At 40.6% G+C, this 12,919-nt stretch overlaps 1 protein-coding gene across 8 annotated transcripts in view; it reads right to left on the bottom strand.

Moving 5' to 3' along the window:
* Nucleotides 1–1,328: 1,328 nt before the first annotated feature.
* LOC136026129 (uncharacterized) overlaps nt 1,329–12,919 on the bottom strand; it is a 105,912-nt gene continuing 94,321 nt past the window's right edge. For all 8 annotated transcript variants that reach the window (XM_065702421.1, XM_065702425.1, XM_065702424.1 and 5 more), the window contains one exon: nt 1,329–1,611. In XM_065702421.1, the coding sequence (XP_065558493.1) occupies nt 1,349–1,611 (263 nt within the window). In that variant the 3' untranslated portion in view covers nt 1,329–1,348. The remainder of the gene's footprint in view (nt 1,612–12,919) is intronic.

Raw genomic sequence — 12,919 nt, 5'->3', positions numbered from 1 at the left:
ACTTGTACAGCTGAGCTCTCGTGTAACAGAACCATCGTGTAACTGAACCCTTGTGCTGCTGAGCCCCCGAGTAACTGAACGACCGTGCAACTGAACCCCTCTGCAACTGAACCCTCTTACAACTTAACCTTCGTGAAGCTGAACTTCTCTGCAACATAACTCCAGTGCAAATGAACCCACCATGCAACTGAGCCCCCTTGGGACTGAACCCCATTTAACTGAATCCCCTTGTAATTGAATCCTGTAAAACTGAACTCCTGTGCAAGTAAACCCTAGTGCTACTGGATCCCTGTGCAACTAAACCCCCTTGCAACTGAGCCCTATTTTTTAACTGAAACCTCGAGTAGTTGAACCGAATCTAACTGGACCCTCGTAAAATTTTTGTACCATAATCTCACAATAAATTTCTTTTACACATTAATTTTGTCTTACACCTTCGATAAGCCTAGGGTAAGAGTAGGGGGTCCTTTAGACTCTAGCAGACAGAAAGGGGTATACTATTGGAGTTACTAGTCCCTTGAGACGTTGGTATTGATTACGTGCACCTGGGTATTACGTAATACTATAGGGAGTTTCTTGTTACGTAATACGAAATGTTTTCTTCAAGATTTCTTTGGTTGTTATGTTAATTGTTTAAAAAGAACCTTAGAGTGTTGGTAAAAGACCCTCAGGGCTTACCAGTCAAGTGGGGAACCCACCAACGTAAAAATGGCCACAGATAAATGTTTACATAGATATTTGGTAGTACACAAGCCCTTTGTTTTCATTCCTGCTAACAGACAAAGGGAACAGAAGTATATTGAAAACTGTTCCTGGCTTCAATATATGTTATCAAAATCTAAAATAAAAAAGAACAACAATTTGATAACCTAGTTTCGTTTTTTATTAATTCAGCAGAAACCTGATGTAAAACTTAGTTTTTTTCTTGGACGAAAAATAGGGAGAAATAAAACTAACGACAAGGAATCTTGTGAAAAATTAGTATAGAAATTAGGTAAATTGAAATCGATGAATTGACACAGATAAATTATATTATGCATATTAAGCTAGGCTTTATAACAATTAAAGCCATAGTTAGGGCTTCGGGAGCTCTAGAACTTCCTCAGAACTAGAAAACACTCTCCTAACATTTGCCATGCTCATTAAATCTTAAAAAAAGCAACGCGCAATGTTGAGGCCTTATTTACTGTCACCTTTTTAGTGTTTAGTTGATGAGGAAGAGCCCCACCCTACTTCGCTAGATTCCAGAGTTTTTTTTTACCCCCTATTTCTTCTAGCAGATGGATTGATTTAAAGGCTCTTCCTCACTTTGTATTTTACAGACTTCATATGTTTAAATGACATATATTTAAAAACATTTTTCACAATCTCTTACATTGCTATAACTAGATGATCTAACATTCTTCTTCCAAGATTGAGACTGTTTCAAATTATTAGGTGATGAATATGGCGAAAGTCTTTGGGTTTGGACACCAAGTTGGGATGCCAAGGCATAAATTCTTCGCTCAACATTCATTGTTAGATAACGAAGATGAGACTCGGATATGCCTGTACAGGTTATAAATGTACAAGTTGATGATCTATGGATGTTAAATACAATCTTATGGCTACCTGAAAAAATAACATTATTACTTTTTAATAATTACTATTAAAAGTACTGCCCCCACAAGTCAAAGAGTTACATTTTACTTCTTTATTTGTCTTTGTGTCCTCCATCTGTAGTTGGTTTGATAAATAATAAAATCATTCATTCATTCAAAGTAAAAAATGCGTAAATATTTTGGTTTCGCGTAGCCTACGGGAATTTCATCAACTAAAAAAGAAGAACAAGAGCTAAGACCTCATATGGCACTTGTGACGAGGTCGGAAGAGCCAAGAGCCAAGAGCTCATATGGTATGAGCTCTGGCAAAATTCTGAGAATCAATAGATTGCTTTAAAAGGAAAATCAGAGACTTAATGCCGGTCGGGATTTAAAATAAGAGCTCTGAGTCACGGGGTCCTTCTATATATCAAAATTCATTAAGATCCGATCACCCATTCGTAAGTTAAAAATACCTCAATTTTTCCTATTTTTTCCTCTCCCTTCAGCCCCCCAGATGGTCGAGTCGGAGAAACCGACTTTATCAAGTCAATTTGCGCAGCTCCCTGACACGCCTACCAATTTTCATCGTCCTAGCACGTCCGGAAGCACCAAACTCGTCAAAGCACTGAACCCCACCCCCTAAATCCGCCAAAGAGAGCGGATCCAGTCTGGTTACGTCAATCACGTATCTATGACATTTATAAGCGTTTTACAAGATTTCTGGTTTCCCCCTCAGACTCTCTCCAATGTCAACAAATCTTGTCTGGATTTGAAATAAGAGCTCTGAGGCACGAGTTCCTTCTAAACATCAAATTTCATGAAGATCCCATTACCCGTTCTTAAGTTAAAATACCTCAATTTTTCGAATTTTTCCAAGTTAACAACCCCCAGCTCCCCTAAAGAGAACGGATCCGTTTCAGTTATGTCAACCCCATATCTATAACTCGTGCTTATTCTTCCCATGAAGTTTCACCCCGATCTCTCCACCCTAAGCGTTTTCCAAGATTTCTAGTTCCCAAGATTTCCAGTTTCTCTCTCCAGCTCCCCCCAATGTCACCATATCTGGTCGGAATTTAAAATGAGAGTTCCAAAGCATAACATCCTTCTAAAGATTAAATTTCATTAAGATCTGATCACCGGTTCGTTAGTTACAAATACCTCATTTTTTCTAATTTTTCCGAATCACTCCCCCCTCCAACTCCACTAAAGAGAGCGGATCCGGTCCGATTGTGTCAGTCACCTATCTTGGACTTGTGCTTATTCTTTCCACCAAGTTTCATCATGATCTCCCCCCTCTTAGCGTTTTCCAAGATTTTCCTTTTCCCGAATTGGGGGCAACTCCCCCAATATCACCGAATACGGTTGGGATTTAAAATAAGAGATCTGAGTTTCGAGGTACCTCTAAATATGAAATTTCATTAAGATACGATCACTCTTTCATAAGTTAAAAATTCCTCTTTTTTTCTAATTTCTTAGAATTGACCCCCCCCCCAACTCCCCCAAAGAGAGCAGATCCGTTCCGGTTACGTCAATCCCGTATCTAGGACTTGTGCTTATTTTTACCGCCAAGTTTTATCCCGATCCCTCCACTCTAAGCATTTACCAAAATTTTTGGTTCCGCCCCCCAACTTCCCCTTCACCGGATTCGGTCGGGATTAAAATAAGAGCTTTGAGACATGATATCCTTCAAACATCAAATTTCATTAAGATCCCATCACTCCTTCGTAAGTTAAAAATACGTAGTTTTCCTAATTTTTCAGAATTAACACTCCCCCCCCCAACTCCCCAAAAGAGAGCGGATCCGTTCCGGTTATGTCAATCACGTATCTAGAACTTGTGCTTATTTTTCCCACCAAGTTTCATCCCGATCCCTCAACTCTAAGCGTTTTCCAAGATGTTACCGGATTCAGTCGGGATTTCAAATAATAGCTCTGAGACACGATATACTTCCAAACTTCAAATTTTATTAAGATCCGATCACTCCTTTGTAAGTTAAAAATACCTCACTTTTTCCATTTTTTTTAATTTAAACCTCCCCCCCCCCAACTCCCCCAAATAGAGAAGATCCGTTCCGGTTATGACAATCAAATGCTTTCCTTGGCTTGGAGAGAGGAGGGGGGCTATGTTGACCTCGAAGTTTCTGTTGTCTAATAACTGAAACAAAATGGCTAACTCAAGATTTTAATTGAATGTGTTTGGGGCAAAAAGCTTGTGTGTGAGGGGGGGAGTAGATGCCTTTCTTTTACTTTTAAATCTTAAAAAAGGCACTAGCAATTCCGATTTGAAATTGAACGAGCCCGCTCCGACATTTATACTTCCGTCTACTTCATAAAAACCTTATATGTGCCGGGGGCATAATTTGCAACACTTGTACTAGGTTCTGCGGAACTCTGTTATCCCCAGAGTCTTTGTTACATGGTTTTGGTCTATTTGAACAAAATGACCATAAAGAAAATTCGATTAGACGCATTCGGGGAAAAGAAAACTGGTCGGCAGGGGGGGGGGGCTATTTGCCTTTTATGCCACCGAGGCACAACTCACAGCCCTTAGTTCCCCCGGGCTCTTGGGGGGGGTTGTTGTTGTTGACCCCGAGGTTTTGTTTTCTGATCATTCGAATACTTAACAGAAAATGGTAATCTCAAATCGATCGGATGCATTTAGGGAAAAGAGGGTGGGGAGGTATATGCACTCCGATCACTTTTTTTAATTACCCGATCACGGGTTTTTATTATCTGATGTTGGAACTATTATCAATAAAAAAGGCTAAATCAAAATTTTTATCGAATTGATTTGGGGAAAGGGCATGTGGGAGGCTAATTGACCTCTGATCTCTACAGAGGCGCCATTTGGGCCAAATCTTGGGGTGGGCATGGGGCATTTGACAGAACTTGAGACTTTTATTATGAATCTAACCTACTTTCAAAGTTTACAATGATTAATAGCAAATAGCGTAATTACCCCAAGGGTCGTCAGGTAATTACGCTCTTTGGCTAATAGGCGTGCAGTTAGTTCAAATCATTTGAACAGAATGGATTATGTTGGACATAATGGATAATTATGGCCGGAAAAGGACCCTTTGCGGTGGAGGCTCGGGCCCCCTGGAAAATCTGGGGTGGGCATTTGCACACCCCTGACCCCCCCCCCCAAATGGCCCCTCTGGATCTCCATTGACTCTTAAAAAGTGAGCTAGAATTTTCGATTTCCAATCAAATGAACCACCTCTGAAGTTTATACAAACAGCCCTTCCATAAGAACCATACATGCCCACAGGGCGTAACTTACAGCACCTGGGGGTTTCGTCAACCCAGGAGTTTTTGTTATCTGCTCTTTGAACATTTTTAAAAATTTTAACTGGACTTTTGGAAAAAAGTGCGGGGGGCTATTTGCCCTCTGATCACTTTTGACTCTTAAAAAGGGCACTAGAACTTCTGATTTCCAATCAAATGAACCCCTTTCATAATTTGCACGGTCATCACTTTCATATTAAGTGACTCTGCGAAATATAGCATTGAACATTGGACCCTTATGGCCTTAGGATTGGTAGGGAGAGGCTAGTTGCCATCAGGAAACTTTTGGCTCTCAAAAGGGAAAGTAGAACATTCAATTTCTAGTCATTTGACTCCCTTCCGAAGTTTACATTTTCCATAAGGACTTCTTACATTCCCAAGAATAAGTTAAAACCCTTCCCCGGGCTCGATGAGGGAGGGGGGTTAGTTGACCTTGAAGTTTTTGTTGTCTGATTGCTGGACTATTTCAAACAAAATGGCTATCTCAGAATTTTGGTTGAATGTGTCAGGGGAAAAGAGGGTGTGTGTGAAAGGGGAGGGAGTAGATGCCTTTCTTTCACTTTTAACTCTTAAAAAGAGCACTAGCACTTCTGATTTAAAATTGAATGAGCCCCCTCCGAAGTTCATACTCCCAATACTTCCATAAAAATCTTATATACCCTGGGGGGATAATTTACGACACTTGCCTCAGAGTTCTGGGGGACTGTGTTATCCCTGGATTTTTGTTATATGATTTTGACCTATTTTGAACAAAATGGCTTTATAAAATATTTGATCAGACACATTTGGGTAAAATAGGGTTAGTGGGGTGGGGAGCTATTTGCCATCAGATCACATTTTAATCCTAAAAAGGGAACTAGAAATTTAAATTTCTTGTCATTTGAGTCCTCTCTGAAGTTTATACAACCACTTCCTCCGAAAGACCTGATATGCCACCGAGGAACAGCTTTAAGCCTTAGTTCCCCCGGGCTTTGGGGGTAGGGGTATGCTGACCCCGAAGTTCTGTTATCTGATCATTCAAATATTTAAAAGAACATGACGGTCCCAAATTGATCAGATGCATTTAAGGAAAAGAGAGTGGGGAGGTATATGCCCTCCGATCACTTTTGTGATCGGAGGTAACTGAAACTTCCGATTTCCAACCAAATGAGCTTCCTCTAAAGTTTATACGACCAGCCCTTACATAAAAACAGTACATGCCTCCAAGGCATGACTTAAAACACTTACCCCTGTGCTCTTGGGGTTTGTTTAGGACACAGGGTTTTTACTATCTGATGTTTGAACTATTATAAATAAAAAGGCTATATAAAAATTTTTATTGGATTGATTTGGGGGAAAAGGTCATGGGGGAGGTTAATTGACCTCCGATGTCTAATGACTCTTAAAAAGTGAGCTAGAATTTTCGATTTTGAATCAAATGAGCCACATCTGAAGTTTATACAAGTAGCCCTTACATAAGAACTGTATATGCCCACAGGGCAAAATTTACAACACCTGTCCCTCGGGGTTTCGTCGACCCAGGAGTTTTCGTTATCTGTTCTTTGAATATTTTTAAAAACTTTAATTGGACCTTTGAAAAAAAAAAGTTTGAGAGGCTATTTGCCCTCCGATCACCTTTGGCTCTTAAAGAGGGCACTAGAACTTCTGATTTCCAATCAAATGAGCCCCTTCCAAAGTTTACACGGCCATGAAGTGACTCTGCGAAAAATAACATAAAACATTGGACCCATATGGCCTTAGGTTTGATTGGGAGAGGCTAGTTGCCATCCGAAAACTTTTGACTCTCAATAAGGAAAATAGAACATTCAATTACTAGTCATTTGACTTCCTTCCGAAGTTTACATTTTCCATAAGGACTTTTCATATTCCAAGGAATAAGTTAAAAACCTTCCCCGGGCTCTGGGACGAGGGTATGTGGACCTTGAAGTTTTTGTTGTCTGATTGCTGAACTATTTCAAACAAAATGGCTATCTCAGAATTTTGATTGAATGTGTCAGGGGAAAAGAGTGTGTTTGTGAGGATGGAGGGAGTAGATACCCTCCTTTCACTTTTAACTCTGAAAAAGAGCACTAGCAATTCTGATCTAAAATTGAATGAACCTCCTCCAAATTTCATACTCCCAACCCTTCCATAAAAATCTTATATACCCCGGGGGGCATAATTTTCGACACTTGCCCCAGAGTTCTGGGGGGCTATGTTATCCCTGGAGTTTTGTTACGTGATTTTGGCCTGTTTAGAACAAAATGGCCTTATAAAAGATTCGATCAGACGTATTTAGAGAAAAGAGAGTGGGTAGGTGGGGGGCATTTGCCATCAGATCACTTTTTAATCTTAAAATGGGAACTAGAAATCTGAATTTCTTGTCATTTGAGTCCCCTTCGAAGTCAATACAAACACTTCTCCCATAAAAACATTTTATGCCACCGGGGCACAACTTACAACCCTTAGTTCCCCCGGGCTCTAGGGTGGGATGTTGACCCAAAAGTTTTTGTTATCTGGTTGTTGGAATATTTCAAAGAAAATGGCTATCTCAAATTGATCAGATGCATTTAAGGAAAAGAAGGTTAGGGGGGAGGGTATATGCCCTCCGATCATTTTTTATTCTTCAAAAGGTAACCGGAACTTTCAATTTCCCGTCAAATAAGCTACCTCTGAAGTTTATACGTCCACCCCTTGCATAAGAACCTTATATGCCCTCGGGGCATAACTTAAAATACTTGCCACTGGACTCTAGGGGGTTGTGTTGAACCCAGAGATCTAATTATCTGATGATTGAGGTATTTTAAATAAAATAGCTATCTCGAAATCTTTATCGAATGGATATGGGGAAAAGGATATGGGGGGGGGGTAATTGACCTCCAATCTCTACTTACTCTTAAAAAGTGGGCTAGAATTTTCAATTTCCAATAAAAAAACACCTCTGAATTATTTACAAATAGCCCTTACAAAAGAACCATTTATGCCCCCAGGGCACAACTTACAATAATGCCCCTGGACCCTGGGGGTTTTGTCAGCCCAATATTTTTTGACTCAAAAATTCTCAAGATTTTAATCGGATATCTTTGAGAAAAAGGTGTGGGGGGCTATTTGCCCTCTGATCACTTGACTCCTAAAAAGGGCACTATAACTTCCCATATCTAATCGAATGAACCCTTTCCAAAGTTTATACGACCATTGCTTCCACATGAAGTACATCTAGGAAAAATGGGATAAAATATTAGAGCCTTTCGACCTTATGGTTAGTAAGGGGGGGGGGGGGTAGGTTGCCATCAGATCACTTTTGACTTAAAAAGGGAGTTAAATCTTTCAATTTATAGTCGTTTGAGTTCCCTCTGAAGTTTATGTGTCTACATCTTCAATAAAACCTTACATGCCCCCGTTCATAAGTTACAACCCTTTCCCAGGGTTTCGTGGGGGGGGGGGTAAGTTGAACCCGAAGTTCTGTCATCTCTCGTTGGTCTATTTCAAATAAAATGACTACGGGGAATTTTTATTGGATGCATTTGGGCAAAAGAAGGGGGGGGGGCTTTTGATGACTCTTGAAAAGGTAAGTAGAACTTCCAATTTCTAATCACAGAAGCCACTTCTGATGATTGTACGATCACTTCTTACATAAAACTTTATCTGCCCCCGGGGCATAGCTTACAACACTTCCCCCGGGCTCTGGGGGTTGTGTCGACCCCTTAAGTTCTCGCTATTTGATTTTTAAACTATTTTGGACAAAATGGACATCTCAAAATTTTAATCAGATGCACTTGGGGAAAAAGCCTTGGGAGGGTGGGAGGGCTAGTTGCCTTCTGATCCCTTTTTACTATTAAAAAGGGCACTAGAAATCCAATTTACAATCAAATGAGACCCCTCTGAAGTTTATACGATCATCCCTTTCAAGCACTTGCCCCCAGGTTCTGGGGGCTATTTTATCCCTGGAGGCTATGTTATATGACCTTTTATATATTTTGGAAAAATTGGCTATATAAAAATTTGACCGGACACTTAAGGGGAAAAGAGGGCTGGGGGGGCTAATTACCGTTGGAAAACTACTAACTTTTGAAAGGGAAATAAAACTTTCAATTTCTTATCATTTGAGTCCCCTCCGAGGCTCATACGACCACTTCTTCTATAAAAAAAAGTTTTATGCACCCAGGGCATAAGTTATAACCCTTCCTCCAGGCTCTGGGATGGGGGGCGGTTGAGTTGACTCCGAAGTTTTGTTATCTGATCGTTGGACTGTTTCAAACAGACTGGCACTTAAAATTTTGATCGGATGCATTTGGGGAAAAGAGGGTGTGTGTGTGTGCGGAAGGGAGGGGTAGATGTCCTCCGATCCTTTCTAACTCATAAAAAGGTAATTAGAATTTTCAATTTCCAATCAAATAAGCCACCTTTGAAGTTAATATGACCCCCTCCCCCTTACATAAAACCTCATATGCCCCCGGGGCATAGCTTAAAACACTTGTCCCCAGGCTCTTTGTTGACCCCGGAGTTTTATTATTTGATGTTTGAACTATTAACAACAGAAAGTTATCTTAAAACTTCGGTTGGATGGATTTAGGGGGAAAGGGCGGGGGGGTTGGCTAGTTGCCCGCCGGTCTCTTTTTACTCTTAAAAAGTGAACTAGAACTTTCAATTTCCATTCAAATGAGGCCTCTGAAGTTTATACGAGGATCGCTTCTATAAGAGCCATATCTGCCCCCAGGGCAAAACTTACAACGCGAGCCCCGGGCCCTGGGTTTTGTTTCAACACTGGAGTTTTGTTATCTGATCTTTGAACTATTTTTCATAAAATGGCTATTTCAAAATTTTCATAAGATGCATTAGGGGAAAAAAGCATGGGGGGTGTGGAGCTAGCTGCCCCCGATAAGTTTTGACTTTTAAAATGGGCACTAGAACTTCCGATTTCCACTCAAATGAGCCCCTCCAAAATTATAGGACCAGCCCTTTCATATGAAATGTCTCTGGGAATGAAAAAAGTAACAATAATTAAACATTGGGGCCGTATGGCCTTTACTATAGGCAATGCTAAAGCGTTACCTCTGAAAATTCTTTACGCAGACAATGGGTAAATTGCGTAAGTTAAAGCTCCTGTACTGAGAGCTGTGGAGGGTTGACACCACAGGAGACATAGTTACTGGGCTTTTCAACTAAGCTGAAAAAATGGCCTTCTCAAAATTTTGATTGGATGTGTTTGGGGAATTGATGGGTGTGGGATGGGGGTTGGGTCCCTCTCAATCCCTATTTAATCTAAAAAAGGCACTAAAACTTTCACTTTCTTATGCTCGGTTACGGATATGCTCGTTACGAAGTTTCTATGACTACTTTTATGCGAAATGCCATGGTGAAAACGAAAATTACGCCCACATCGCTCTTTACTTAGGCAGCGAAATTGCCCTATCTATGATAAATTGTGTATGGTTATGCTGTTTGACCTATGTAATTGTATGGATGAGTAGGGTTAAGGCCTCATTCAAGTACTGATCTATATTAATTACTAATGTAGGAAAAAAGTTTTCCTTTTCTCATTCTTTTTTTTTTTTTACGTGTTTGTGCTTTTGCATTGGTGATTTTTTTTTTCATTATATAATTAATGTCTCTATTAAGGTTTTTGGAATTTACTTAATGATTCTGTTGGATAATGCTAGAGAGTGAGCAGGAGTTCCAAATTCTCAAGTTCTAACTTCAGGAGCTTAGTACTTTGATGATGAAACGGGGAAAAACTAGAAAGTTAAGTAACATTATTAATCTGTGTAATGGTTGTAAAGAAATTCCTGTAACAATGAGGCAATATCAGTGGAATAATGACAACGACAAAACAAGGTTTTACTAATATTGATAAACAATTAAGGCTAATTACACCCAACACCCACTTTAACTTACACCCAAGACTGCTGAAGGAACTGGCAACCATCATCGCAGGACCGCTGTCTGACCTATTCCAATAGTCTATTAATGCCAAATCTGTCCCATCTGATTGGAAAACTGCTTTTGTGACCCCAATATTCAAAAAAGGCAGCAGACTTAAAGCAGAAAACTACAGACCTATAAGTCTCACATCTGTAGTCGCAAAAATCCTTGAAAGAGTGGTCAATGATACAATACTGGAACATCTGAAAGTCAACAATATCCTATCCCCTAATCAGCATGGGTTTCAACCAGGAAAGTCAGTTGAAACAAATTTACTGGAAACATATGACATCATTACAGATTTGCTTGACAAAGGATTGCCAGTGGACCTAGTTTTACTAGACTTTGCTAAGGCCTTTGATAAAGTCCCACACAAAAGGCTAAGAGAAAAGCTTACTGCTGCCCAGTTACACCCCAACCTGGTTGATTGGCTTATGGACTTCCTGTCAGGACGAACCCAGAGAGTCAGGCTATTTGGTGCTGGAGGTGAAAAGGTCTTTTCTGAGCCCTGTGATGTCATCAGTGGAGTACCGCAGGGAACTGTTCTTGGTCCTACACTGTTCAACATCTACATCAATGATATATTCAGCGAGGTGGAAAACAACTTGTCTCTCTATGCTGACGACTCAAAGCTATTTGGAGCAGTGAATGTAAAATCCCTGCAAACAGATGTCCAGAAAATCCAGCTGTGGGCAGACAAGTGGCTCTTATCGTTCAATATAAGCAAGTGCAGCACGCTACACTTTGGATCCTCAAACCCATGCGCCCAATACCATATGCATGAACATGCCTCCAACTCTGATCCACCCATCAAGACCAGCACAGAGGAACGCGACCTTGGGGTCATCGTTGACAGCCTTCTCAAGTTCCATGCCAACACCACCAAGAGCGTGTCCCAGGCCAACACAAACTTAGGTCTGATCAAAAGAACAGTTACCAGCAGATCCCCACTAGTTTTCCTGAAACTTTACAAGGCACTAGTCAGACCCGTTTTGGATTTTGGCATGTGCGCTGCCTTCCCAACATGCAAGGGAGATGTCAGGCTAATTGAGGGAGTCCAGAGGAGAGCAACCAAGGCCATCACAAACCTTGGAGACAAACCTTATCAAGATCGTTTACGGGCTCTCAACCTCCCTACCCTCGTGTACAGGCGCAACCGTAGCGACATGATGATGACCCGCAAATTGCTGAACTCATCATATGCCAAGATCCTGCCCATCCACCCAGGCCCCCCACAGTGCACCAGAGGACACTCAAAGAAGCTGTTCAAGCAGTCAGTAAGAACCAGGGCCAGAAAAAGTTTCTTCACCAACAGAGTCGTCAACCCCTGGAATGAACTGTGTGAAGCAACAGTCTCAGCCCCCACCCCCGAAGCATTCAAGAAGGCACTGGATAAAGAGTGGGCCACGAAAGACTGGAAGTATGAGTGGGACATTCCATCCTGCTCATACCTGCTATGAGACATCACCGATTCAACTCAGGAGCATTCAACAGATCTACAGATCTTAATTTGCTCCGAAGTGCAAATTAAGGTAATTAAGGTAAGGTAATCTTTTTGATTAGTTAGATTCAAACACGTTTACAATAAAGGCTTAGCTGGAATCCAAATATAAAGTGAATATTATAAAGGTCTGAACAAAGCGAAACAGAGTAACGACTTGTAAAAAATCTTGTGGCCCAAAACTTTTTAGTCTTCTCTTGCTTTATGGGATTGGCTGACAAAATTGCGTCACAGGGACAATAAGATTAGAGCAGAGTTTTTACCTAGGATTTATAGGCAAGGAATCTTTCTTATTGACTGTGTATCCGTGCTATTAAACTGATTTGCATTGACCTAATCTTAACTAAGGCCAACCGATCAAAAATTTATCTTAAAAATTATGATGGGAAATTTATTATGACTTCCTATTATGACGAAGAGTCACGACAGGAATTAACAGCACTGATTCGTTTTAAACTTTCAAATCCCACAACTAAGATCAGGTGATGCTTGATTTTGAAAGAGGCCGTTTGTTACCACAAAGGGTCGCCCTATGTCGCTCATTATACACTTTTTTAGTTATATTCAATCAGGGTCAATCTATTAAGAATTGAATTGGTGGTCTTGCCAATGCTTGTATAGCTTTGACAAGAGTGTGAATAGACGAT

The sequence above is a fragment of the Artemia franciscana genome, chromosome 4, assembly GCF_032884065.1.
Source record: "Artemia franciscana chromosome 4, ASM3288406v1, whole genome shotgun sequence".
NCBI lineage: Eukaryota > Metazoa > Arthropoda > Branchiopoda > Anostraca > Artemiidae > Artemia > Artemia franciscana.
The sequence above is the reverse complement of the archived record's forward strand: the minus strand, read 5'-3'. Positions and strand labels throughout refer to the sequence as shown.